This window comes from Sparus aurata, chromosome 8, assembly GCF_900880675.1.
Source record: "Sparus aurata chromosome 8, fSpaAur1.1, whole genome shotgun sequence".
NCBI lineage: Eukaryota > Metazoa > Chordata > Actinopteri > Spariformes > Sparidae > Sparus > Sparus aurata.
Genome location: NC_044194.1, coordinates 6,925,330 through 6,947,829, shown reverse-complemented (window position 1 = coordinate 6,947,829; position 22,500 = coordinate 6,925,330). Strand labels below are relative to the sequence as shown.

General features: G+C 43.0%; 3 protein-coding genes and 1 non-coding gene across 11 annotated transcripts; 3 read left to right on the top strand and 1 right to left on the bottom strand.

Moving 5' to 3' along the window:
• Positions 1 to 197: 197 nt before the first annotated feature.
• Positions 198 to 11,374, top strand: fanci (FA complementation group I). 3 transcript variants are annotated; one of them, XM_030425289.1, is made up of 38 exons: positions 198 to 331; positions 476 to 575; positions 661 to 733; positions 899 to 1,029; positions 1,495 to 1,648; positions 1,777 to 1,834; positions 2,675 to 2,716; positions 2,859 to 2,982; positions 3,085 to 3,170; positions 3,271 to 3,403; positions 3,496 to 3,573; positions 3,667 to 3,803; positions 4,315 to 4,495; positions 4,604 to 4,691; positions 4,800 to 4,930; positions 5,013 to 5,083; positions 5,177 to 5,291; positions 5,415 to 5,537; positions 5,728 to 5,796; positions 5,884 to 5,985; positions 6,070 to 6,270; positions 6,776 to 6,897; positions 6,976 to 7,137; positions 7,443 to 7,622; positions 7,719 to 7,885; positions 7,976 to 8,046; positions 8,294 to 8,410; positions 8,487 to 8,538; positions 8,615 to 8,742; positions 8,906 to 8,971; positions 9,107 to 9,203; positions 9,337 to 9,521; positions 9,810 to 9,866; positions 9,953 to 10,012; positions 10,156 to 10,230; positions 10,405 to 10,500; positions 10,625 to 10,726; positions 10,831 to 11,205. In XM_030425289.1, exons 2-38 carry the CDS (start codon positions 483 to 485, stop codon positions 10,891 to 10,893), a joined length of 3,990 nt encoding a protein of 1,329 aa, XP_030281149.1. In that variant the 5' UTR covers positions 198 to 331; positions 476 to 482; the 3' UTR covers positions 10,894 to 11,205. The 3 variants fall into 3 exon arrangements, with proteins under 3 accessions (XP_030281149.1, XP_030281147.1, XP_030281148.1); XM_030425287.1 differs by having other exon boundaries at positions 10,625 to 11,374; XM_030425288.1 differs by having other exon boundaries at positions 10,405 to 10,726; positions 10,831 to 11,374.
• polg (polymerase (DNA directed), gamma) lies at positions 10,294 to 19,913 on the bottom strand. Of its 5 annotated transcripts, none has more exons than XM_030425290.1 (24): positions 19,761 to 19,913; positions 19,284 to 19,340; positions 18,357 to 18,954; positions 18,005 to 18,200; positions 17,740 to 17,907; positions 17,443 to 17,589; positions 17,223 to 17,302; positions 16,950 to 17,132; positions 16,632 to 16,765; positions 16,418 to 16,541; positions 16,108 to 16,332; positions 15,881 to 15,995; positions 15,517 to 15,600; positions 14,906 to 15,019; positions 14,644 to 14,804; positions 14,491 to 14,544; positions 14,275 to 14,392; positions 14,032 to 14,167; positions 13,466 to 13,712; positions 13,248 to 13,370; positions 12,929 to 13,097; positions 12,428 to 12,636; positions 12,160 to 12,320; positions 10,294 to 10,994 (listed from the first exon to the last, which is right to left on the bottom strand). In XM_030425290.1, the coding sequence occupies exons 3-24, from the start codon at positions 18,926 to 18,928 to the stop codon at positions 10,912 to 10,914; spliced, it is 3,603 nt and encodes a 1,200-aa protein (XP_030281150.1). In that variant the 5' UTR covers positions 18,929 to 18,954; positions 19,284 to 19,340; positions 19,761 to 19,913; the 3' UTR covers positions 10,294 to 10,911. The 5 variants fall into 5 exon arrangements, with proteins under 5 accessions (XP_030281150.1, XP_030281151.1, XP_030281152.1 ...); XM_030425291.1 differs by having other exon boundaries at positions 19,632 to 19,909; XM_030425292.1 differs by having other exon boundaries at positions 19,799 to 19,907.
• On the top strand, positions 19,409 to 22,211 carry LOC115586338 (Golgi apparatus membrane protein TVP23 homolog A-like). 2 transcript variants are annotated; one of them, XM_030425297.1, is made up of 8 exons: positions 19,409 to 19,456; positions 20,348 to 20,434; positions 20,606 to 20,688; positions 21,038 to 21,182; positions 21,312 to 21,401; positions 21,483 to 21,611; positions 21,700 to 21,828; positions 21,912 to 22,211. In XM_030425297.1, exons 2-8 carry the CDS (start codon positions 20,432 to 20,434, stop codon positions 21,936 to 21,938), a joined length of 606 nt encoding a protein of 201 aa, XP_030281157.1. In that variant the 5' UTR covers positions 19,409 to 19,456; positions 20,348 to 20,431; the 3' UTR covers positions 21,939 to 22,211. The 2 variants fall into 2 exon arrangements, with proteins under 2 accessions (XP_030281157.1, XP_030281156.1); XM_030425296.1 differs by lacking the exon at positions 19,409 to 19,456 and having other exon boundaries at positions 20,156 to 20,434.
• Positions 20,104 to 20,176, top strand: trnar-ucg (transfer RNA arginine (anticodon UCG)). The gene has a single exon. It is a non-coding gene; the product is annotated as a tRNA-Arg (tRNA).
• Positions 22,212 to 22,500: the final 289 nt, after the last annotated feature.

Here is a 22,500-nt window from a genome sequence, read left to right as displayed (position 1 = left end):
TTTCACTGGCAATTAGGCAAGAGTTGATGCAGCATTAATTTACTGAATACTTACCCCCTTTCACGTTGTACCTAAACATATAGCATGTTATTATATGTATTTTACTGTAAAATTACAGTTGTGCTGGCATGAATATCAAATTACAAAATGTGGGATACTTTAAGAGGAACGTGGCAACCACAAAGCGAAAACAGGAAGTGTGCACTGGCGGGAAGTCGCCACATATTATGAAAGCCGAATTACTGAAGTCTTAACTTGTTCCTTTTTACGAAACAGCTCGCCAATTTAAATTGAATGTCCAATATTAAATTTGGCCAGACGATACGCAGAGGTAACCCGTTTCATTTGTGCTCTTTGTTTGCCAAATTCAACATTTAGCAAACGTTGCTGGAACAATTAGCTTCCTGAGGTTGTCAACAAATACGTATTTCTCGCTAGCTAGCTGTGTTTACCAGCCACTTGTGTCTGTCTGCAGGTTGATCATGAAGGCTGATATGGATAAGATTATCACACTGTCAGATCGAGACAGTCCTGCCGAGCTTCAGAAGTACCTGTCCTCCCTTACTGATGACCAGGTAATATTATTTTGTCAATTCATCCCACCACATTTTCTGTCAGGTTGCTTATAAAGTAATTCCCTCTAAATCATCTCCCTTTTAGCTAATCACTGGGATAACAAATGGGGCACTAAAGGGAAAGAAGGTCGGGGCCACGATTAAAGGCATATTCAAAGGTGAGCACTCAGTTTTTTTGCACAGTCAGTGCATCTTTATAACCACAATTTGTCATATATCTCCACTCAGAATCAGTAAAGATATTAACAAATGGCCTGCATTGTTTTTAATATCACACATGGTGTCCTGTGCATTAAAAGTAAAGTTTTTGCTCTTGTGTGAAGGCTCTCCAGCCAATTCCACCGAAGGATCAGACCGCAGACTTCTTGTTTATCAACACTGCATCCCGCTGTGTGAGTCTGGGGATCTTCAGACTGAGGTGGCGGCTGATATCATTGGACTACTGATGCTGGAGGTAAAAAAAAAACAACAACAACAACAACAGAAAAGTCTGATCATGATGCTTTTGTATTGGATCTATTGACAAATGTTCTTCCGTAAATGTGCAGCAACACGTGATAGCAGGTGTATAATCGAGAAATGTCTAGAAACTGGCAGGATTGTGGTTGTAGTGGGTCTCAAATGCATTACGCTGAAAAATAACAACGTCTGCAATGCTTTGATGCCATTCCGATATGAAGATGTGAGACATGGGTTAATACAATATGACTTTAATAATAAAACTGATTAACATTTTTCTTTGGGACTTCTTGATTACTGATCTTGTCTCTTTTTTTGACATAATCTTAAATTGCAGCCCTTTTTTTCAATTCTCTTTTCCCATCAGAATAACAATTTGAAATGTAGACATATCTTACACAGTGTGACCCCTCGTGCTGTCTGTCTAATTACCATTTTGCATTGTAAATGTTATACACAGACTCACACACTGTCCGGACCGTCTCTTGCGCAACTGGCGTCTCTTTTCGTTGAAGCCATTAAGGTGGGAAAGATGGGAAGTGGGAAATCCCTGGAGCTCTTCCCGACTGTACTTACTGCCCTTTCAGCCTGTGAAGTCTTGTCTTATGGCAAAGGTTTGTGCAAATACCCAGCCTTAGTAACTCTCTCATTATGTTATATCAAAAACATCAACATCTTAATGAGGGTGCAGATGTTAAAAGGTGATGAATTTCTGTCTCTTGTTATTTTATCATAACTTCAGGTGAACTCAGTGGTGAGGAATACAAGAAACAGCTGATCAACAGCCTCTGTTCAAGCAGGTGAGAACATCTTTTAGATTTCAAACAACTATGTATAATGTGTTCATGTGAACATGCAATTTTCTTTTGTAATGCTTCATGCAACATTGTTGGTCCCAACACTTTTATTTCTTTCGCGCAAGGTCTCTGAAGTGGTATTCCATGGACATAAAATGCAAAAAAAAAATCACATATAATGCAGTTGGTTTAGCACAATATACCCCCGCCCTGTCATGTTTCTGCTCTAACAGAATCCCATTACCATTTTGTAACATAACTGACTTACTGAACAATTAACTGTACAAATAAATAAGTTAAATGTGGCAAAAATCGTAGGTGATACGCAAAATATAATACATTACATTAAATAAAATGTAGAAATACAATAAATTATGGACAAATGTATAACAAAGAAAACTGTTCAAAAATAAAATGTAAACCTTTCAAAAGTAAATGATGAAGTGTATGATTTGAGGTCAGTAGTACAAAACTCAAATATCAGTGGTGCACATTTTCTCTGTATTGGTTAAAAATGGTTGCCATATAGCATGAATGTCAAATTATATATAATGTCTTTTAATTTATGGCTTTCCTACCATTAAAGGAGCCTAAGTCATATTTTTTCCTTGGCAACTAGAATGTGTATCTTATGGGGCTACTCCAAATGCTACCCCAAGTCATGGAGTTTTAAAAGAGGTCTTCACTGTGATTTTTTTGCTGAAGCATATATGAAAATGAGGGCACATCACCGCCCCTCATGGTGGTGACATTTTCACACATAAACCTGTAAATATATGGATCATTTACAAACATTAAAAGTGGTCGTTGAATTAATTTATCCATTCCTTCTTTTCCATGCAGATGGGACCCACAATGTGTCATCCACCTGACAACCATGTTCAGGTAAGACCTTTGACTCAATCAGACCGTCACATTCTTACTTGTTTTTATTGCAGTACCTTATCTTTTCCCTTTTAATGTGTTCACACTGATATCACAATGTTTTATCCAATATTATTTTTCTTCTTGTGCTGCCTTAATCCAGAGATGTGCCCTTGTCATCAGAGGAGCTGCGGTTTTTGGTTGAGAAAGTCCTGAGGATGTTCGCCAAACTGGATCTGCAGGAGATCCCACCTCTGGTTTATCAGCTGCTGCTCTTATCTGCAAAGGTGCGTGTATCAGCATGTTGATTATCAGGAACAGGTAATCAAGTCTTCCTCTTTTTTTTTTTTTAAACAATCTAAAAGTCTGCTGTTCACTGTATCTGTTAGGGTTGTAAGAAACAGGTCCTGGATGGAATCATCAGTTATTTTAAGGAGCAAGACGTTCGCCAGGAAGAAGAGCAGAAAGATGGAGAGTGAGTGGCTTGTACACAGCAAGTGGAATAAAATATGTTTACTCTAAATCTTACCACCTTTTTTCCCCCGTTACTGATGATTTTGCTGGTTCTTCCTCAGGAGCTTGGAACTAGAGGTCCAGTCCATCCCACAGGACCAGTTAAGGCACGTGGAGGGCACTGTGATCCTCCACATAGTGTTTGCCATACGACTCGACCATGAACTCGGGAGAGAATTCCTTAAAAGTTTTAAGGTTACATATAACTCATCTGTCGGTTGTTGGAGTTATTTTTGTGACTGTTGTAATTTAGAGTTTGCCATAAATCTTGAATTGATTTTCTACAGACATCTTATGGGGACCTGTGCCCTTTCAGTGTTGCCCTGATGCTCTCAGTGGCTCGCATCCAGCGTTATGAGGAGCAGGTGAGACACCTTTTTTCTGCATACTCATTTTAGTGTTATTTTATCTTTCCCGCTCACTCATTTTTTAAATTCTCCTCTCCCTGATTTGGGCAGGTGTTTGACCTTTTGAAGGGGGCAATCATCAAGAGCTTCAAGGACGAGCAGCTGCAGCAGGGGTCAAAGTTCCTGCAGGACCTTCTGCCTGAACACTGCAGCGTGGCTCAGATGATACTGGACACAGTGAAGAACAGGTCAGAGCATAGCAACGTTAAGTGTGTTGGAAATGTGTTGCTCTAAGTAAGTAAGAGGTCGTGAAGTTGTCAAGTTTGAATCATTACAATCAGGGTTTCGACTGACGATGCAGGTCAGCGTGACCTGGAAGATTTAACTGCTCCGACCATTAAATGTGTTTATTGAGCTTATAAATTCACGGAGACTGCTGATGTCATGCATCACCAATCTAAAACGTCTGTGTTTGACAACCTGGAATAGGACTGGAGACATTATGTCCAGAGAGATTTAAATATGTCAGACTTTAAAAGATTGTCCCAAGAGCAAAGAAACTGTTAACGGATAATGTAACCCCAGTTATAATATTTCATATTTGTATTGTAAGTGTTGTCTGACAAGAGTGATAAAAGATGGTTGTTTGGATAAATTACGTGAGATGTATAAAGTGAAGATTCACTTCTCACACCTGTCATGAACTCAGTATGAGTAGCTGATCTTCTTCACACAAACTCTACTCTTCCACCTGCACAGTGTGTTTGGTTGGGATCATGTGACCCAGGGGCTGGTGCAGCTGGGCTTCTGCCTCATGGATGCATTTGGACCCAAACCTGGACCCTTTGGCAAGACCACAGAAGGTTCTGCTACCATAGCCCGGACCCCGACTCAGCAGGCATGTAAACTGGGTGGACAGGTGCTCTTACAGGGCTTTAAGGTACCATTTTTTTTAGGTTAAAGAATAACCAAATTATAAATGACTGATAATTGACTGAATGTTTTTATTGTATTTTCTCACCGGAGTGTGTTTGTTCTCTTACGACAGATGCACGAGCCTATCAGAGGAGAGATACTGGAGCAGGTGTTGAATCGATTGGTCACAAAGACAGCCTCACCTGTCAGTCATTACTTAGGTAATGATTAGTCCCAGCTTTCCGATGTTCCCCAGTGTCTGTTAATCAATCAAGATACAGAATACATGTTAACTTCACGTCTTTTTCTTTTTGTTTCTGTATCATCAGACCTTTTCTCTGACATTGTGGTCTCTGCTCCCATGATCCTCCTCGAGTCATCCTCCAAGCTGACAGAGACATTTGACCACCTGTCATACCTGCCCTTGGCGACTGTTCAGGGTCTACTAAAAGCTGTCCAGGTACTTTAAGAGACAAACACTTAAAACATACTCATCTTGGATTTTTCCGTTGTTTAATAGTTCCTCTCTCTTTAATCTCCAGCCCCTGCTAAAAGTCAGCATGTCCTTGAAAGATGCTTTGATTCTGGTTCTACGCAAGGCCATGTTTTCCAGGTATGTTACTGCTTTACTCTTTATCAGTACAGATGATGAATCATGCTTTTGTAAACACACTTGATTCTCCTCCCATATATGACTCTCTAATAGCCAACTGGATGGCAGGAAGTCTGCAGTGACCGGCTTCTTGTTGCTGCTGAAGAACTTCAAAGTGTTGGGCAGCTTGGCGTCGAGCCAGTGTAGCCAGGCAATCTCGTCTAGTCAGGTACGGTTCAAGTTGGACTTTATGCAGTTCATATGCTTGATAACACCCACAGCAGTGTAAATATGTGCAATCCTTAACACAGTTTATCATGTAGTAACTGTCTGCCTGAACCCTGGAAAACAGGTTCAAGTGGACGTTCATTCTCGTTACAACTCTGCTGCAAACGAAGCGTTCTGTCTGGAGATCCTCAGCAGCCTCCGTCGCTGCCTCAGCCAGCAGGCCGACGTGCGCCTCATGCTCTATGAGGTCAGAGCTCTATTTTTAATACCATGTTTACCAGTTGTTAATTTAACAATTACTAACCATGACTGGTAGTCTTGATTAGCTTAATCACAATTTATTTTATGCCATCTTGAGCATCTTCTATATAAATCTTTTTACTGTAGATACAATTCTGAAGTTTTATGCTGACAAAGCAAATTCTCACCTATTTCAGGGTTTCTATGATGTTCTCCGTCGCAACTCTCAACTTGCAAGCTCCATCATGCAGACCCTCTTCTCACAGGTGTGTGTGTTCGTTCTGTGTTCAGTACAATGGCCTTGTTGTCATATTATCTATAATGTAGACAGCTGTATGTCTTTGTATCTTTAGTTGAGACGGTACTACGAGCCTGAACAAGACCTCCTGCCCCCGGTGAAGCTGGAACCGTGCATCACAGCTCACGGAGACCAAGTCTACCTCCAGGAGCCGCTGGTATGCCTGTCTGCATTGTAGCATTATTGTGCCTGGGTGTTTGCTGTGTTAATGACTGCTATAAATAATGTTTGCCCCCTTCAGGCCCATCTGGTGAGCTGTACTGTACATTGCCTGCTGTGGCTACAGAACCTGCACCGATCAACCAACCGCAACGCTGACAACAGCGATGACGACGAGGGTGAGGAGGAGGAGGAGGAAGAGGGATACCAGTCTGAACTTCAGACAATCCTAGAGAGCATGACGAGACGTATGATAAAGAGTGAACTGGAGGACTTTGAACTGGTATGCATTCAAGACGCGAGCTGTAAACTGTACTCTGAAATGTATACATTAAAATAAATCGGTCTTTAAATCCCCAACTTGTCAACAGCAGGAGTAATCCTCCCAACATCACCTGCTGTGAAATGAGAGGCACTGACAGTTTGTAATTAATTAAAAAGATTAGTCTGGTTAAAGGAAATATAGCAACTTAGAAATGTGCGAGCAAACAAATAAGCACTGTATTTTATTTTGAATTGTACATCACTTGCACTGTTATGCCAGTGTTCCTCAACTTCAGTGCTTTCCTCTTAGGACTGCAACCAACGTTTATTTTCATTGTCAGTTAATTTGCAGATTATTTTGGGGCAAATCGGCTACTCATTTAGTCTCTAAAGTGTACAATCCTTGAACTGCTGGAACCAGATAACGTTGTCATTTTGCTTGCTGTACTTCTACCCTTGCTGGTTAATAATGTGGCACTGGAGGCATCATCTTAAGCCATGTTTACTGTCTATGCGTTGATCAGGACAAGTCAGCTGAGTTTTCCATGGGATCCAGTGTTGGGGTAAAGAATAATATCTACGCTGTGCTGGTGATGGGAGTGTATGAGGTCCTCATGGAGTACAACTTCATCAAAGCCAACTACAGGTAACATCCATCTTTTTGTTGTACAGTGAGAACGTCATGTTGGATTCGTGTATTTAAATTTTGTGTACTTTATGACAGTAAAAGCCGCTTCGAGGAGCTCATGGAGCTGTTCAACCGCTACCACAAGCTGTCTGAGATCCTGAGGGAGAAATCCGGAAAAGGTCGATTGCCTTCACACAAGACCCCCCGCAGCTTACTGTCTTTGGGCTTCATATCAACTCTTCTCACTGTGCTCTTCAGGTAAATGCTTTACATGGATGACTGTTACACTTTTCTGATTTATAAACATCACATTTTATTAAATTACATCACCTGAAAACAGCTTTCATTGGGATATGTTCTCATTTTAGTTATGTTTTTTTTTCATGGCAAAAAAAAACATTTATCAAATTGTTACATGTATTGAGCGAACTGGAAGAGCTAAAAGCTAACTGGTCTATACAAATGTGTCCTAAGTATACATTAATCAAGTATAGTATTGAAAACACAGAAACATAAAAAAAAATGAAAATTAATGTGTATCAAATGTGGCTTTTTTCTTTCAGAGACAGTACTCAGAGCAGAGAGGAGGCTCTATCGGTGCTTCGCGCCAGTGGTGATTTTGTGCGTTATGCGGTGAGCGTGGCTGTACAGAAGATCCAGCAGCTGGAGGAAACTGGACACACGGACGGCCCGGATGGACAGAACACAGAGAGAACTTTCCGCTTCCTCTGTGACATGACAAGGTTGATGCCATGACGCCTAAGCATTCAGTTGGTCTGTTCCTGGTTATATTTTCTGTAACCAATAAGAGATCTGTCTTTGTTTAACTGCCATCCCAGTGTGCTGATATGGCGCTACACCAACATCCCGAGTGTTGTGGAGGACGCAGGGAAAAAGGAGAAGCGCTCCAGCCTCTCCCAACTGTGTCTGGAAGGTCTGCTCAGGATCTTCACGACATGCCAGCAGCGCTTTCCAGACAGGATGGCTCAGCTCCTCTCCACCATGGGTCAGACTTTTAAGACTGTAACAGCGTTTAAGTTTACGTTTTACAGCTAAATATTATGCAGGAATTCATCACATTTTGCGTTTCTTGCAGACATCTCAGAGGAAGCCGACGAGTCCGATGATAACACAGAGATGAACTTCTTCTACATCCGACAGTTTCAGGTGCATCTACACAGAATGTATTTGGTTATTCTAACTTATTCTAAAGGTGAAAATGCAAACTCTTCAGCCTGACTGTATATACTTCACTGACTTTTACGATAAAATGTGTCAATTTCTTAGCAGCAGCCTTTAAAGTGTCAGATAAAAACCTTGATTTTTCAGACAGCAGTGTTTTACATAGGGTGAGGATTGATCTACCCCATCTGAGCATCTACACTAAAATACAATTTTCCTTGCCCGTCAACAGAGGGCGCTGTTCACACAGTTAAGTGGGGGTGAGGATGAATTTAACAGCAAAGAGGCTCAGCTGCTGGTCAGCATCTTGAGTGTGCTCTCCCGCCAGCTAAAGCCCTCCTCCAAACAGGTAAGTCTACCATAAGTGCACTTCATACAATACATGGAGTCGTATTTGTTCCACTAACACGCGTCTACATCTTCAGTTTGTACAGATGATCACATGGACTGTGAAAATCTGCAAAGAGACCAGTTTTGGTGGGTGACCGCTGACCTAATATTTGTCTCCATGTTGGGTTCAGTAGGATAAGGTGTGTTTCTTCCTCTCTTTTAGAGGATTCAGCGTTCTCCAAGGGCCTGCTTTCTCTCCTCTTCAACCTGCACGTTCTCTATAAGAGTCCTGTAAGCCTGCTGCTCGAGCTCTGCCAAGACATCCACAGCCAACGGGGAGATATCGATCCGGTACGCAAACATAATTTACGTTGTGTTTCTTTAAAAGCTTCAAGACACCCTGGACTGATACTTTACAACAGCAATCCACAGCTATTACTTGGCTTTCATTTTGGTGACAGTTATTGCAACTCTGACATCTTTTTTATCCTGCTTTTTCTGTCTTTATGCTCAGGAAGTGGAGGTGGAAAAACAGTCTCACTTTGCCATTGTGAACACGAAGACTGTGACTAATGCAGCAGTGAGTGTCGTGTTTCTGTTCTTGTAACTGGAGGCCTCTGATTTCCAGTGACACTCTGAATCTGTTTGCGCAGTGTGCTCCCCATAATCACCATCGTCATCGTCATCATCATCGCTTTTTAATCTCTCGCCACAGCTGCTGGTCCTGTCGCAGGTGGACAGAGTGCTTGATGAAGTGGACTGGCTGATTGCCAGAAAGAAAAGCCAGACACTCTTTGACAAATCGGGCTCCGGTAAGAAACCTTTTCACACAGGTGCTCATGTTAGATTAATGGTGAGAGTTCAGAGGGGACACGAGGAAGAAATGCATCTCTGTCAGGCCAAAGTACTAAAACTTTCTGTGATGTTAACTCTCCCGACGTGCAGGTGAGGCCACCCAGACTGCAGGCCAGCAGGATCCAATAGAGAAAGCTGTGACACTGCAGCTGGGGACTCTTTTGACGGCGTTAAACGAGCTGGTCCAGACATCCCTGCTGCCTGGCAACTGTACCATCACACTGCTGAGAGAACTGACTCGCACATACAACATCCTCACCACCCTGGTCAAATATGTGCGTATCTCTATACTTAGTATTTTATTCCCTGATTCCTAAGTATTATTGTAGAGTTTAGGACGCGTCAGGGTTCAAAGAGTCTGGAAAGTTTGGAAAATGCCTATTTTTAAAAAATGTTTTAATAGTTTTTAAAAATTAGGAATATGTTTGAACTAGAATGTACTCAGATTTTTGGTTTTGGTATCTTGAAAGTGCGTAAAAAATGCTTGAATTTAATCTTAGAAACTCATACAAACCCTAAGTTTGTTGAGCGTGACATTCATTTCTCTCTTTTGTTCATTTTAGTACATCCAGGTGTGTACAAGCCAGCATGTTGCACTGCCGGCCCGCTTTGAGAAGCTGGTGAGTCTCATGTGTTGTCGTTCCTCTCCTCTGTATCCTCTTGCCCTGATGATGTCATGCTGATGATGCTGGTGTTTTCTGTGTAGGTCAAACTGTCCGGCTCCCACCTGACACCACAGTGCTACGCCTTCATCATTTACGCACAGGTAGACCTCACTCCAGTTTTAACATGTTCGGAAGTTTTCTCACACAAATAATATTCTCTATATATGACTGTTCTGTTTTTAAGTATTTAAGTATTTTTATGTATTTAAGTTTGAAACATAAAATGTGTTTTATGTTCTATTAGAGTGGAGAATACAATGGTGGCGGTGCAGATGACAAGAAGAAAAAGAAGAGGAATGACGGGAACACTATTACCTCGGTACAGAACATTTAGCTCCTGTGATTATTATGATTAATGTGATTGATTTATAACAACAAGACATTTACATTTTTCTGTTTATTTATTGAATCATTAAACATGTATATACACTGTACAACCCAAAGCTTCTTAGTCTCAAACAAATCTGACGATCCTCCATTTTTCTCATGGTAGGCAAAACTTCAGCGAGAGACAACGGGCATCCCGAACTTAATCTTCAGCATCGAGCAGTACGAAAAATATCTCATCACGCTCTCCAAAAAATCTAAGGTATGTGACAGAAAGAGACTTGTAAAGATCGAAGACAACACAAACAGCTCCTTTAACACCATCAGTACTGCATCATCTGTTAGACCACTCTCACAGTGTTTCACTAACATTGGTGGTTGTCCAGGTAAATCTGATGCAGTACATGAAGCTGAGCACCTCCAGAGATTTCCGCATCAACGCTAACACTCTTGATGCAGCCCTGCAGGAGCAGGATAACGCTGAGGAGGTGAGTGTAATCTCACAGCTCCAAAACTCATTTAGTGCCATAGTTTTCTCTCCCTTCTCTTCTGCAAGGTGGGATTCAAGTGTCTGTTTCTTTGTTCCTTTCAGACCACAGAGTCACAGGACGTAGAGGAGACACCAGAACCCAAACAGAAGAAGAGAAGGCAGTGAGCAAAGACTCCTCATCTCTTAGGTTTTTCCCACTGCCGAACCTCTTTTGTCCAGAGAGCCGTTAGTGACGCTGATGATTTGGTAAATGTCCAGGGCCTCACCTGTGGAAGGTTTGCACACACTGTTTAACAACCTGGTTGTGTTCCTGTAGATCACTTTATTCACAAGACATTTTGCATATGACATGTGTTTCTAAACATGGTAAATGCATCACACTGTCATTTCTGTTTTACATTATTTAAAGAGTATTTAGGAGAATATATACTTTTTTCAGGATGTCTTCATGATGAATAAGCTGCTCTGTTATTATAAAGGTCATTGTTCATTTAAAGATTGTATAGTTGTTACTACATAACTACGTACTTAAGGTGACCCTACTTTTTCCAACGTTTCCAATATACATAATTTCATCCTGAAGAGATTTTCAGGCATTATTGTAAGTGCTGTTTTGTTTTAAAATAAATATTGTTTATAGAGATGGTTTTAGTCATTTTGTGTTTTACATTTTGTTAGTACAAATGTGTAATTCATTCATTCAGTAATCCTTTTTACTCTTCTGGCCAGCTCACACAACAATGTGTATTGCGGTACAAATCAACTGAACAGTCACAGACAATGTAAAATGGCTTCTTGATTAATTAATTTTGAAGTACATGTGGATATATCTGGGGTTCGAGAAAGATTTTCATGTCTTTTAGGTATCCTCAAAATTAGAGTTTTTGCACTTTAATATCAAATAGTTACACACTGCATGTTATACGTATGAAAAAAGATTTGTCTCGGTATTACTTGACAATTTGTATGGAGATGTGTTGTCAGTAAATATAAAACACCTTCCGCAAATACAGAAACCCCTTAAATATATATTGCAAATATTAAAACAAATATATAAAAATAGATCTGTGAATACATTAATTATCATATAATTGAAAAGCATTTGTGTCATGTTGATACATATACAGCTTTCAAACAGGCGTTTGTGAATCCACTTTCTATTGAAAAGTCATGTGGATCTTAATTCTAAGATTGTGGATTTGTATTTTACACACAACATCCTCTTATTTGTGGAATGTGTTTGTATTTCCAGATCCATTTTATATTGACAAGATTTGTGAGTTTAGAAATCTTTTTTTGTATTTGTGGAAGGTGTTTTATATTTACAGATTATACATGCACACTTATTATTGAGACAAGTCCATCTTTATAAATATGCCTCAGACTACAGACAAATAAAAAAACAGGCTGATGGTGGTGTGCAGAACTCACCAGGTGGCAGGCCGTATCTCCGTTCCAGACCTGTGGGGTTGGAGGGAGTCGCACAGTCCATGTTGACCTCCTTCCTCAGACACTGGTCAATGTCAACTGAACTGAAGAAAGCGACCGACTGAGGAAGGTCCTGCATGCCTAACGCGTGAGCGAACATACTCCTGCAGGAGACGCAAGCACACAATCAGGAAAGCTCTCAAGGTTACAGCCTGTTCTATGGTGGATATTTTTGACAGGGAAGGATAAAATTACTAAGATGTTATCAGACCTCGTCAGCAGGTTTGTGATCTGGAGTGCCAGCGCTGCTCTGTAGCGGTCCGTGCTGCAGACGAGGTACCGCACCTCGTCGTGGATGCTGATGCAGAAACGGGCGTCGATGTCGTGTTCCTCGCAGAGCCACTTCATGGCCACCAGGATCAGGTGTAGGTAGTCCACTGCAGAGCTCTGCACCACCCAGTTCACTCTGCTCGTGATAAACTGAGAAAAAATAAAGTAACGTCTTAGTCTCAGAGCCTCCATTAGCAGTAACAATAGACCTCAACCAGGAAGGGCTCTTAAGTAAGATGGGATTCATGATTTAGGAAAGAACCGCCATTTTATAAGTTTATAATTAGATTTCAGGACTTACCCTTCCCTTAATGACAAAGTGGGCCCTTGGCTAAAGGCAATAAACATCTCTTACAATGAATCTCCAGAATTAGACTAATATAAAAGGCTTTTGTTGATTAGATTTATGCAAATCTGTCCCCACTGAAGAGCACTGCCTCACCTCATCCTTAACTGCCTTGGGCTCCAGCGCTCTGCTAATCCTGCATCCGAGAACAGGAGTGGCCGGCTGGGCTGAATGAGCGATGCTCTCGAGCTTGTTGAACATGTCCGACTCCGTACCTCCGGCCCACAGACGTTTGCCGACCATCTCCCACCTTTTCCGCCGATAGCTGAGGGTTGAAAGGAACATAACCAGAGACAGAGGGAAGGGAATGAACAGAGCAACTGAGATGATGTGGAAGAATAGGTTGGGCTCATGAAAAAAAGCCCCCCGACAAGAGACTGTGGATGTTCGTGTGATGTTTTACTTGCTCGCTCACCTCTGCGAGGCCACTCTGTTGATCCTCCGCAACTCCTGCAGAGAGACACTTCCATCTTCCTCCCTCTCCACCTGTATACCCAGTTCATTGACCAGCCACTCAGCCTCCTCCGTCAGATGGTATCTGACAAAACATGTAAACACTGGAGCTCAAGTTTGCACGACCAACTAAAAAAAAAAATCTTTCCTCAAACACACAACTCAGCTTGTTGAATGTACCTGCGTATGCCCTTTGTCAAGGCGTACATCTGCTTGGCCTTACTGGAAGCTTCTGCCTGACTGAGGCGGTGGTTGAACTGCATTAACAGCCTTTCAGCAAAGGGTTGTCCCGCACCATAAATGCGTCCATAGTTGAACACCTTGGCGTGCTCTCGGCTGATGCCCACAGTGTCAGCAGTGCGGCTGTGCAGGTCGGTGCCCTGACTCTTCTTTCCCTGAAGGGTCATCCAGCCAAACGCTGTACAGCCTGAGACATGAGATGAACACGGTCAACATCAGAGGCTGTTTGTTCAGATTATGGCCGTCAACATAATATATTTTATGCACATTTTAAGGTAATTCATTTGAAAAGGACACAGCTACATTCAGAAAAACTAAAGTTCTGATTTAACCCACATGACTTGTTTTCCTTTTTTGTAACATTTCAAAGGTTTGCTTCAAATAAGCTTGAGAATCGGATGGACGCACAGCTTATGGAAGATAAGTAATGGATTTGACTTCAACAGCTTTTACTGTACGGTGTTTAAGTAAGGCCCACAGGAGATTTCAAAGGGGACGAGTCTCACCATGCATGCCAGCGAAGTGAGCCTCTCCAAGCACAGCAGCGATCCACAACTCCTGAGAGTCTACATCTGCTCCCACCAGGTGATATCCAGGAGGCACCTGCACCATTGCCTTCAGCTCACTGCCTACCCGATCCCGCTGTGGACGCACAAAAAGTCAACAAACCACATCAACGAAATGTAATGACTGGCTGCTGATGAATGCTCTGTGATGCTCAGTTTGTCCTCGTCAGCTCCGACTCTTACCCGAGCGTTACTGGCAGTCAACCACGTTGGCTCCACAGCCCGACGTGTCACCGTGCCAGCGGTGATGACCTGAGGGAGTATGGCACCGTACTGGGCCGCTTCATCAAACTCCTTGTGTCTACGGGAGACAGGGCGGTTGTTATGTACAGTAGAGGCTTCTCCTCTCCACATGGATGATCAATAAATGCATGATAACTATCGATATACCAGACAGACCTGCTGACAACACGGGGAAGCTCTACCTTTCGAAGCTGCAGCACCATCTGAGAGCTATGAGGAGAAAATAAATAAATAAATAAAAACATATTCACCATCGTTTTGACTGAAAGGAGCTGAGATTATCCAATTTATGATGGAAGCTGGCGTTACCTTATACGTTTATGGGCATTCCTCCAGAAGGATATCATTTTGTTGATCTCCAGAGCTCGCGTCGCGTTGGTTCCACCGCGTCCTGCCCTGAGAGTACCGTCCTCCATCTTTGACAGGAAGTCTTTTGAGAAAGGACTGCCAACATTGTTGTCGTTACCATCCTGAAACACACACGCACACACACACACACGCACTCAGTAAAACAGTAAAAATAAATAATTGAAGCGACAATGTGCCGATGCTAGTTATTCAAAACACTCACCTTATGGGGTAATTTGAAAAACCAGCACCCCGGGATATCCACATCGTTGTAGGGGCCGTTTCCATTGTGATAATGGCACTGACTTTCTGCTGAGACGTCATACGGATCTTTGGACTATGTCACACAACAAAACACAATAACAGATGTTCAATTTCAGCACAGTGAAACACAAAACTCAACCCAACGAACGTTCCAATAGTTGCAATTTTATGACTCTGGCTGTAACAAATGTCATTTTTTCGCATTCGAAGCTTCTAGTGAAATTTTCGAATGAAGCTCTGAATGTCTGATGTCATATTTTTAGGATGTCATCACCTGGTAAGCGGAAGAGCAAACTGTCTTTCTGACCACAGTGAAGGTGTTGTTTTTGAAATACTAAATGCCAACAAATATGGACTTAAGCAGACAAATAAACATTTTTGGAACTGATCTTTTACAATCCATTTTGACTTTACAGCGGTGTGGAGTGAGTAGGAATGTTTCCAACATACGAGTCAGAAACAATCCTACATATCCAACACTGGAATCTAAGTCTACAAAGAGTATCTTATCTGCAACTGTACATACACACTGGATGAAAACAGAACCAACAGAATGACCACTTCACTCACCCCGTTTTTCTTCCTCCACCCATTTTTCGCCACTCTAACTCCATTTTCCTCTGACAGACTCTCCGCGGAACCAAACTCCTCCATCTTGAGAGGAAGTTAAAAAAAGAAACACCTCTTTCATGATACATATTCTATCATTCCAGAGCAACATGGGCCTGAATAATGATCCATAGCACTGATTAAAGACCAACACCTAACCTTTACTTGAAATTTTAAAATATGACATTTTGGTGAACCTGCGCTATGAACAGTTATGCTACAGACGACAGACAATCACCAAGATTATGAGCTGTAAACTGCATATTTATGGATATTTACGTAAACACTACACAACTAAGGTAAACGACACTATGAGCCTACACACCTTTTTCCACACTTCGCTGTCTGTCCACACGAGATCTGCGGAGTCGCTGTCTGAATATTCGGGCCGCTCTTTGCTGTTCTGCTCACAATACTCAGAGTAAACACTCTCGATAGCCCTGTGGGACAAAACAAGGCTTGAACAAACCAACCAACACGTATCCTACGCTGTGTAATTCTAAATAATCAATAGCTGATATCTTGGTGATGTAATCACGGTGCATCACAAACCTGTGTGGGCACACAGGCCCTGTATTTTCCTCCTGAGACACCAGGTTGTCCCTGCGCCCGGGTACCAGGTATCCCCACCCGTGTTTCTCCGTGTAATGGAGGGGGAATCCATCCCACGTCAGACCCATCAGTTTAGGAGTCACTCTCATCTGTAGGCTGATGAGGCTGGCTCCAGGTGACCAGCCGTCCTCCGCGGACATCTTCTCACAAAGCTTACGATACCACCTGAAGGACAAGGCGAGAGAGGAAGATGGCGACTGAAAGATACTTAATGTTGGACGTCTCTGTGGTGCTCGGAGGTTGATCTTACCCTGGATGTCCGGGCAGATGTTGCCTTCTCTTAGGAAGTCGATCAACTGTTTCCTTCAGCTTCTCCACAGCCAGCCTGCTGGGGCAAGGGCTCTCCATCTCCTCTTCAGAGGGTGGGCCCGGGTCTGATGTCACAACAACTCAGCTGAATCATCTCTTCTGTTATTTTCAAAACACCTTTTTGTATTATTGCTGTCAAGCAGCGAAGATTGTACCTTCATCAAAGTCTGGAAGAGGAGTAGACACTTTTGCTTCCGCTTCTTTTTTCTTTTTGCTGGCTGCGACTTTCTTCTGCTTGAACTCCTGCACATCCCACTCAAGATCCCAGAGCCAGGGGTCTTCTTTGTATCTTAAGTTAAAAACAAACATAAATAAACAACGTGGATGAATACACAAGGCATGTAAACACACCTACCCCTCGAAGCTATGAAACTGTACATTATGCACGAATCTGTACGTCTTTTTACCTTCACGCACACTTTTAACTTAAATAATCAGTCACAAACTTGGTGATAAATCGATGCTTTTCCCACCTGTCGCCCTGCAGCAGCTGGCAGGCGTCGTCCGCTAGCGTCATCAAAGATTTCTTCATCTCTCGCTGGAGCTCTTCGTAAACGTCCTGAGAGTCTTCCAGGTATCGGCCCCAGTTCTGATTGACAGGAAGGTAGCTCACGCCCATCTCCAGCATTCCTGCCAGCGTCACCGGATGAGGACACCTACGGTAAAGTGATATCATACTCTTGGTTAAACAATAAATACATAGAAGCGTAAAACTGAAAATGTTTGTGGGGTCGGGATTTACCGACCTCTCCATGAAAAGTGGCAGCTGTTCTGAGAAGACTTGATGTGTGGCCTCGACATCCATGGCGCAGTACTGCATCAACTCCTGCAGAGGTCAGCAAAGCCCACATTATTCGTCTTTTACTTCATGATGAACGCACACTTAGACCTGGTAATATAAATTCACATATGGCCCATAAATACTGACAATCTGACCGAGTGGGATTCGTTTTGCGGATCTCTAACCTGGAAGTTGTTCCTGACATCCATCATGCTGCCCTTCACAAAGGTCTCTCTGGCCTCCTTCTTCAGAGGCGGCCCTCCCACGTACAGAGCGTGGACGTCAGCCAGGTTATTAATGCTGCCAATATTCACCCAGTCCCAGGAGCCAATCTATACACACACACACACAAAAAAAAACCATAATGTCACGGCAGGTTTCGCTGGCAACAGACGCCAAATAACTAACCCTACTAGAAGATGCAACATGATCACCAACACTGCATGTTGTAAATGAAATACGGTGAATAAAAGCACACAGACCGCTGGGCCGTCTTTTTTCTGCCCAGTTTTCTTGATGTGTTCCTTGACCTCCTGAAGACCCCTTCGTTTACCCATCTTATTGGCCATCCATAGTGTGCGCTGGAACCCAGTCAGCCCAGAGATGGCCATGTGAAGGCTCATGGTGTCCATGAAGCGCGCCTTAGAGCCCTGGGGGAGAGAAAACACATTTTCCTTCTGTGAACGAACTTAAGGAAAAGGAAAGGTGAGCTGATGGAAACACACGCCATCCTTTTGAACATTTTACCTTTAGCAAGTATTGCTCCTTAATGAATGATCGGTCAAAACTGACATTATGGCCGACTATGAGCCTCTCCTTCCAGCGATTGCCTGGCGGCCGGACAGAGTTTTTGGGTGTCTCCAGCGGTATGAGGTCAGAGATGTTCAGCTGATTTGACCAGGTGTACCGCTCCTCAATCAGACGCTTACTGCACCAGGAATACCTAGCAGGAGAGAACCAAATACATAAACATCTAAATCCTCTGCCTGATAAACACACCGAAAGCCACGACGTAACAATAAACAGACACCAATCGATCCTCCCCATCTGTGCATTTCTACCCTTCACACTATCTTTCCAGTTGTTTCTTGTTCCTCACCAGTTGGTGGGAGACGCAGCAACAGCCAGTGTGGGACATTTCCCCTCCGACATGCACACCTCCACGTCAAACACCAGTGCCATCTCCTCTGGGAAATCAACCTTCTTACTCTCCCCGTTAGGCCCATAACGTGTCCAGCCGACCTCCCAGTTCCACTCCTGCGGCATGGGAGGGAGCTCAGCCAGCTGCAGTTTGTTCGCAGCCTCGAGGTAGGGCAGACTCTGCTTCTGGGCCAGTATACGAAAGTGCTCATCGATATTTTTGCCGTACATCCTGGGCAGATTCAGCTCCACATCGGGCAGCAGGGAAGTTTCCTTCCCCCACAGCTGGTGTTTCTGCAGGTGCCTGATGCTGCGCTCCACATCTTCCTCTCTGCTCTCCGGCTCAAGGCCTCTGAAGATCTGCTTGTGGAGGTTCCTCGAAAGCATCTGAATGTTAAGGGGGTTCATGCGGCTCTCTGTGGAGTCCTCGCCCTGAATGGACTGAGGCTCGGTGGAGTAGAGGGATCGTAGACACCTCCATTGTGGAGGGATGGGAGTCCTCTGCAGAGGACGGCGCAGCACATGCAGCATCACCTCATGAAGACGTCACAGGAGAGCTGGAAGACATGAACGTCAACAACATCAACACTGTGACATGATGCGGATTAGCTCCTGTTTATCTCTCGTGTAATGTAAAAAAGAGGCACAAACTGATGTAGTCCGATACAGTTACTGATGAGCTCTTAAAATATGTATCAGTTATGTAATTTGATTACTTTTCGTTAGTTTTAGATTACTCCAATACCAAAACAGGTGCAAATGAAGACTTACAGACAAGATATCATTAAGATGACATGGTTACAGACAATTATATCATCCTTCATATTTTAACTTTGATCTTGTTTGTAGTTGAATGCATCTGGGATCTAATTACGACACATCTTACCTTTTTGTTTATGCTGTGTGCCTGATCTCGTTACATGTAATCTATTACTCCCCACGCCTGCATAACAGACACAGATGCATGATTGATTTGGTGTCATAATGTGTATTTTTCAAAGTGTAACATTGTTTTCACATACTGACACACAATTTGGTCACATTACTGAGGACGAAGAGGTAAACACACTTTGATATTTCACACAATTACAACAAACACAAGTTAGTTTACTAAAAGCTGGAGCTAGTTAGCTTAACCTACTGTAGCATCACTGTTAGACAATGACACCCGCATAAAAATACTGCTAGCTACTACTTTAGTTTAATTAGGAATTCATTAAATTAATTAAAGTACCTGATTAAAGTTACTAACGTTAACATCTGACACATGCTCGCCTCCATGTGAGAGCCATCAAACAAAGTAATAACTGTTTATCCCTAAATGTGTTAGCTGCACGTCGCTACAAGCTAAAACAGAACTCACCCGATCCGTGTTATCAGGTAAAACATTAGTTTAATCACCTAATATATGTTTTAAAATCAAAAATCCGCGAATGTACGTGGTATATTAGCATGTTTGCTAACCACTGAGGAGGACGACCCAGGGTGATGTTGTGGGGCTAAAGCTGAAGCGACACGAAGTGTTAGCGACCCCAGGCGGTGTGGAGGAATGTATTTGTTTTTAACAGGGACAAACAAATGGTCGGTTGAACACGACGGTGGACAACATTGGGCAAACGAAACCGTATTATGCACAACAAATTGGAGATAAATCCCACGTAACCCCATATAAATAGTGACGTTTTGTTGGAGTTACCATGTCGACGGGCCGCGTGGCCTAATGGATAAGGCGTCTGACTTCGGATCAGAAGATTGCAGGTTCGAGTCCTGCCGCGGTCGCTCTTTTGATTCAATCCTTGACAAACATCTACATCCCTTACACGCGTATCACATCACACCGATTATACTTCAACTCCGGTGCATTTCGCAGTATTATTATATCATTATTTATTTATGTTTTACTCTACTCCGTTTTTTTCCTGTAAACCCCGCTTCCTGATGTGGATGCAGTTTCTGAGAAGGCACCGTCGGTCCTATTTCACTGCAACACCTGGCTTATTCCAGCCCTATAATACAGCTACGCTTCCCCCCTACATGGTACCTCGCTTTGGTTTTAACATTCACAATCATGATAACCGATGAGTATTTCCTACCTGCCTCTGAATGTATCTACTGTGTGTTGCCTGCTTTGTGTTGGAGAGAGGATGCTGTGGTATGATTTGTCCTGTTGTGTGTGTGTTTTTTTTATTGTCTTTGCTTCTCCGTCAGGCGATGGCGGACGACACGGAGGATGTGGAGCTGGACTTTGCTGCTGACGAGCAGGAGAGGGCGCGGAGAAGCGCAGTCATAAGGTGCAGTGCAGGGGAGGCTATCAGCCATGTCTCACAAACTCTTTTATTTTTTTGCTCTTGATAGTATGAAACCAAGAGGGATATCAGCCAGCTGGGAGTATTTTTTTTATTTTTATTTTTTTTATTTATTTATTTTTTTACAACTTGTTATAATGTGCAATTTAGAGGGAAAAAAACTTTACAGGACCAATCATGCTCTGTTATACATTCAAGTTATGATAGATTTTTCAGTTATATCACTTGTGAATTTATGTGTTCACAGCCTGTACATGAAAGTCGACACTTCCTGCCTTTTCCTTGCATTTCTTAGGCTCTTCACCATCTGTAAACCCTGTGCATCTGATTTCAGACACCCCCTCGCCTCCTTCTTCCACCTGTTCTTCCGAGTGTTTGCCATCGTCTCATATTTGCTCTGCGACTGGATCAGCGAGAACTTCGCACCGTGTTTCGTCCTGATCATCACCCTGCTCTCTTTTGACTTCTGGTCAGTGAAGGTGAGAGGTCAGCTGTGAATTCCCCTCACTTTCCAACACCCTGGCCCCTGTTTTCTTGGTCCCCTCATTAGTTTAACCCCTATTTTCTTTCACTCCACCAAACTCACTTTCGTCCTGTTCATGTTTCAGAATGTGACCGGCCGGCTGTTGGTGGGGCTGCGCTGGTGGAATCAGATCGACGATGATGGAAAGAGCCTCTGGGTGTTTGAGGCCAAAAAAGTAAGACACTCTCATAATTGTTTGTGTGGTAGAGCATTGTTTTTCGAGTATTAACATTGGGTTATTTATATGTGTGTGCAGTCTTCTAAGGGTAACAACAATGGGACAGATGCAGAGGCAAGGATATTCTGGCTGGGTCTCATCATCTGTCCTATAATATGGATATTCTTCTTCTTCACCTCCCTCTTCTCCCTGAAGATTAAATGGCTGGTGAGACACCATGTTTGCTTGTGTGCACGCTCTAGAATTGCTCTGCAGAGACCTCGTTCCCTAAAATGCATCTGTTTGTCCTCCCCAGTCACTTGTGGTGGCGAGTATTTCCCTCCAAGCTGCAAATCTCTATGGTTACCTCCGCTGCAAGGCGGTGGGAGAGGACGGCCAGCCTCCAGACACCGGCTCTTTCACGGGACAGCACCTCCTGCAGCGTGTGAGTGACTGACTGCAGCGCGTAGCATGTGCAGCGTTCAATCAAATTTGACATAAGCTCACAAATGATTTCTCCCCTTCCAGCCAGACATCATCTTCGGGATACTGTGAAGACTACCTCCTGCACCCACACAGCCGACTCTGCTCGGCTTTTCTGGGTTTTTTCTGTTGTTTTTCTTCATGTGTGTCTTTCTGTGTGTGTGTGTGTGAAAGAGACAGACGGGTGGGATGGATGAGGGGCTGCCTCGTCCTCCAAAGCGTCCACAAGCTGCATCTCCTTGCACGGCCGTGTGCCCTGTGCATGCCTTTATGCTGCTGACTGTTCTCTTCACATGTTGCCCGTGGATCAGTCAATGTCAATAAAAGATAAGTGCATTATACAAATGGTCCTTCTCTGCGAATTCATTCATCGAAATCAGTAAAAAAAAAAAGCATTTCGTTTTCAGTGACGCACACGTTTTCTTTCACACTGCTTTAAGTAAGCATCTCTGTGGCTCCTACAGTAAAACACAGGGGTTGATCTAACATAAGGACCCTAAACTAGACTTAATACCTCTTAAAGAAAACTGTCTTCACTGGGGAGTTACACCTTGTCTCTTATGTTTGATTGATATTGTCCCAGAACACCCCCTTAAAGTTTCTCCAGGAAACACAGATGGCACCTCAGAAACAG

Excerpts from the sequence above, each read along its gene's own strand:
- fanci (XM_030425287.1), top strand. The coding sequence starts at position 483 with ATGAAGGCTGATATGGATAAGATTATCACACTGTCAGATCGAGACAGT. Across the intron at positions 8,743-8,905 it reads AACGGGGAGATATCGATCCG|GAAGTGGAGGTGGAAAAACA; the intron begins GTACGCAAACAT and ends CTTTATGCTCAG. Across the intron at positions 10,231-10,404 it reads ACGGGAACACTATTACCTCG|GCAAAACTTCAGCGAGAGAC; the intron begins GTACAGAACATT and ends TTCTCATGGTAG.
- polg (XM_030425290.1), bottom strand. The coding sequence starts at position 18,928 with ATGCTGCATGTGCTGCGCCGTCCTCTGCAGAGGACTCCCATCCCTCCA. Across the intron at positions 15,020-15,516 it reads GGTGGAGGAAGAAAAACGGG|TCCAAAGATCCGTATGACGT; the intron begins GTGAGTGAAGTG and ends TGTGTGACATAG. Across the intron at positions 13,371-13,465 it reads TTGACAAAGGGCATACGCAG|ATACCATCTGACGGAGGAGG; the intron begins GTACATTCAACA and ends ATGTTTTGTCAG.
- LOC115586338 (XM_030425296.1), top strand. The coding sequence starts at position 20,291 with ATGTTTTACTCTACTCCGTTTTTTTCCTGTAAACCCCGCTTCCTGATG. Across the intron at positions 20,435-20,605 it reads CTACGCTTCCCCCCTACATG|GCGATGGCGGACGACACGGA; the intron begins GTACCTCGCTTT and ends CTTCTCCGTCAG. Across the intron at positions 21,402-21,482 it reads GGGTGTTTGAGGCCAAAAAA|TCTTCTAAGGGTAACAACAA; the intron begins GTAAGACACTCT and ends ATGTGTGTGCAG.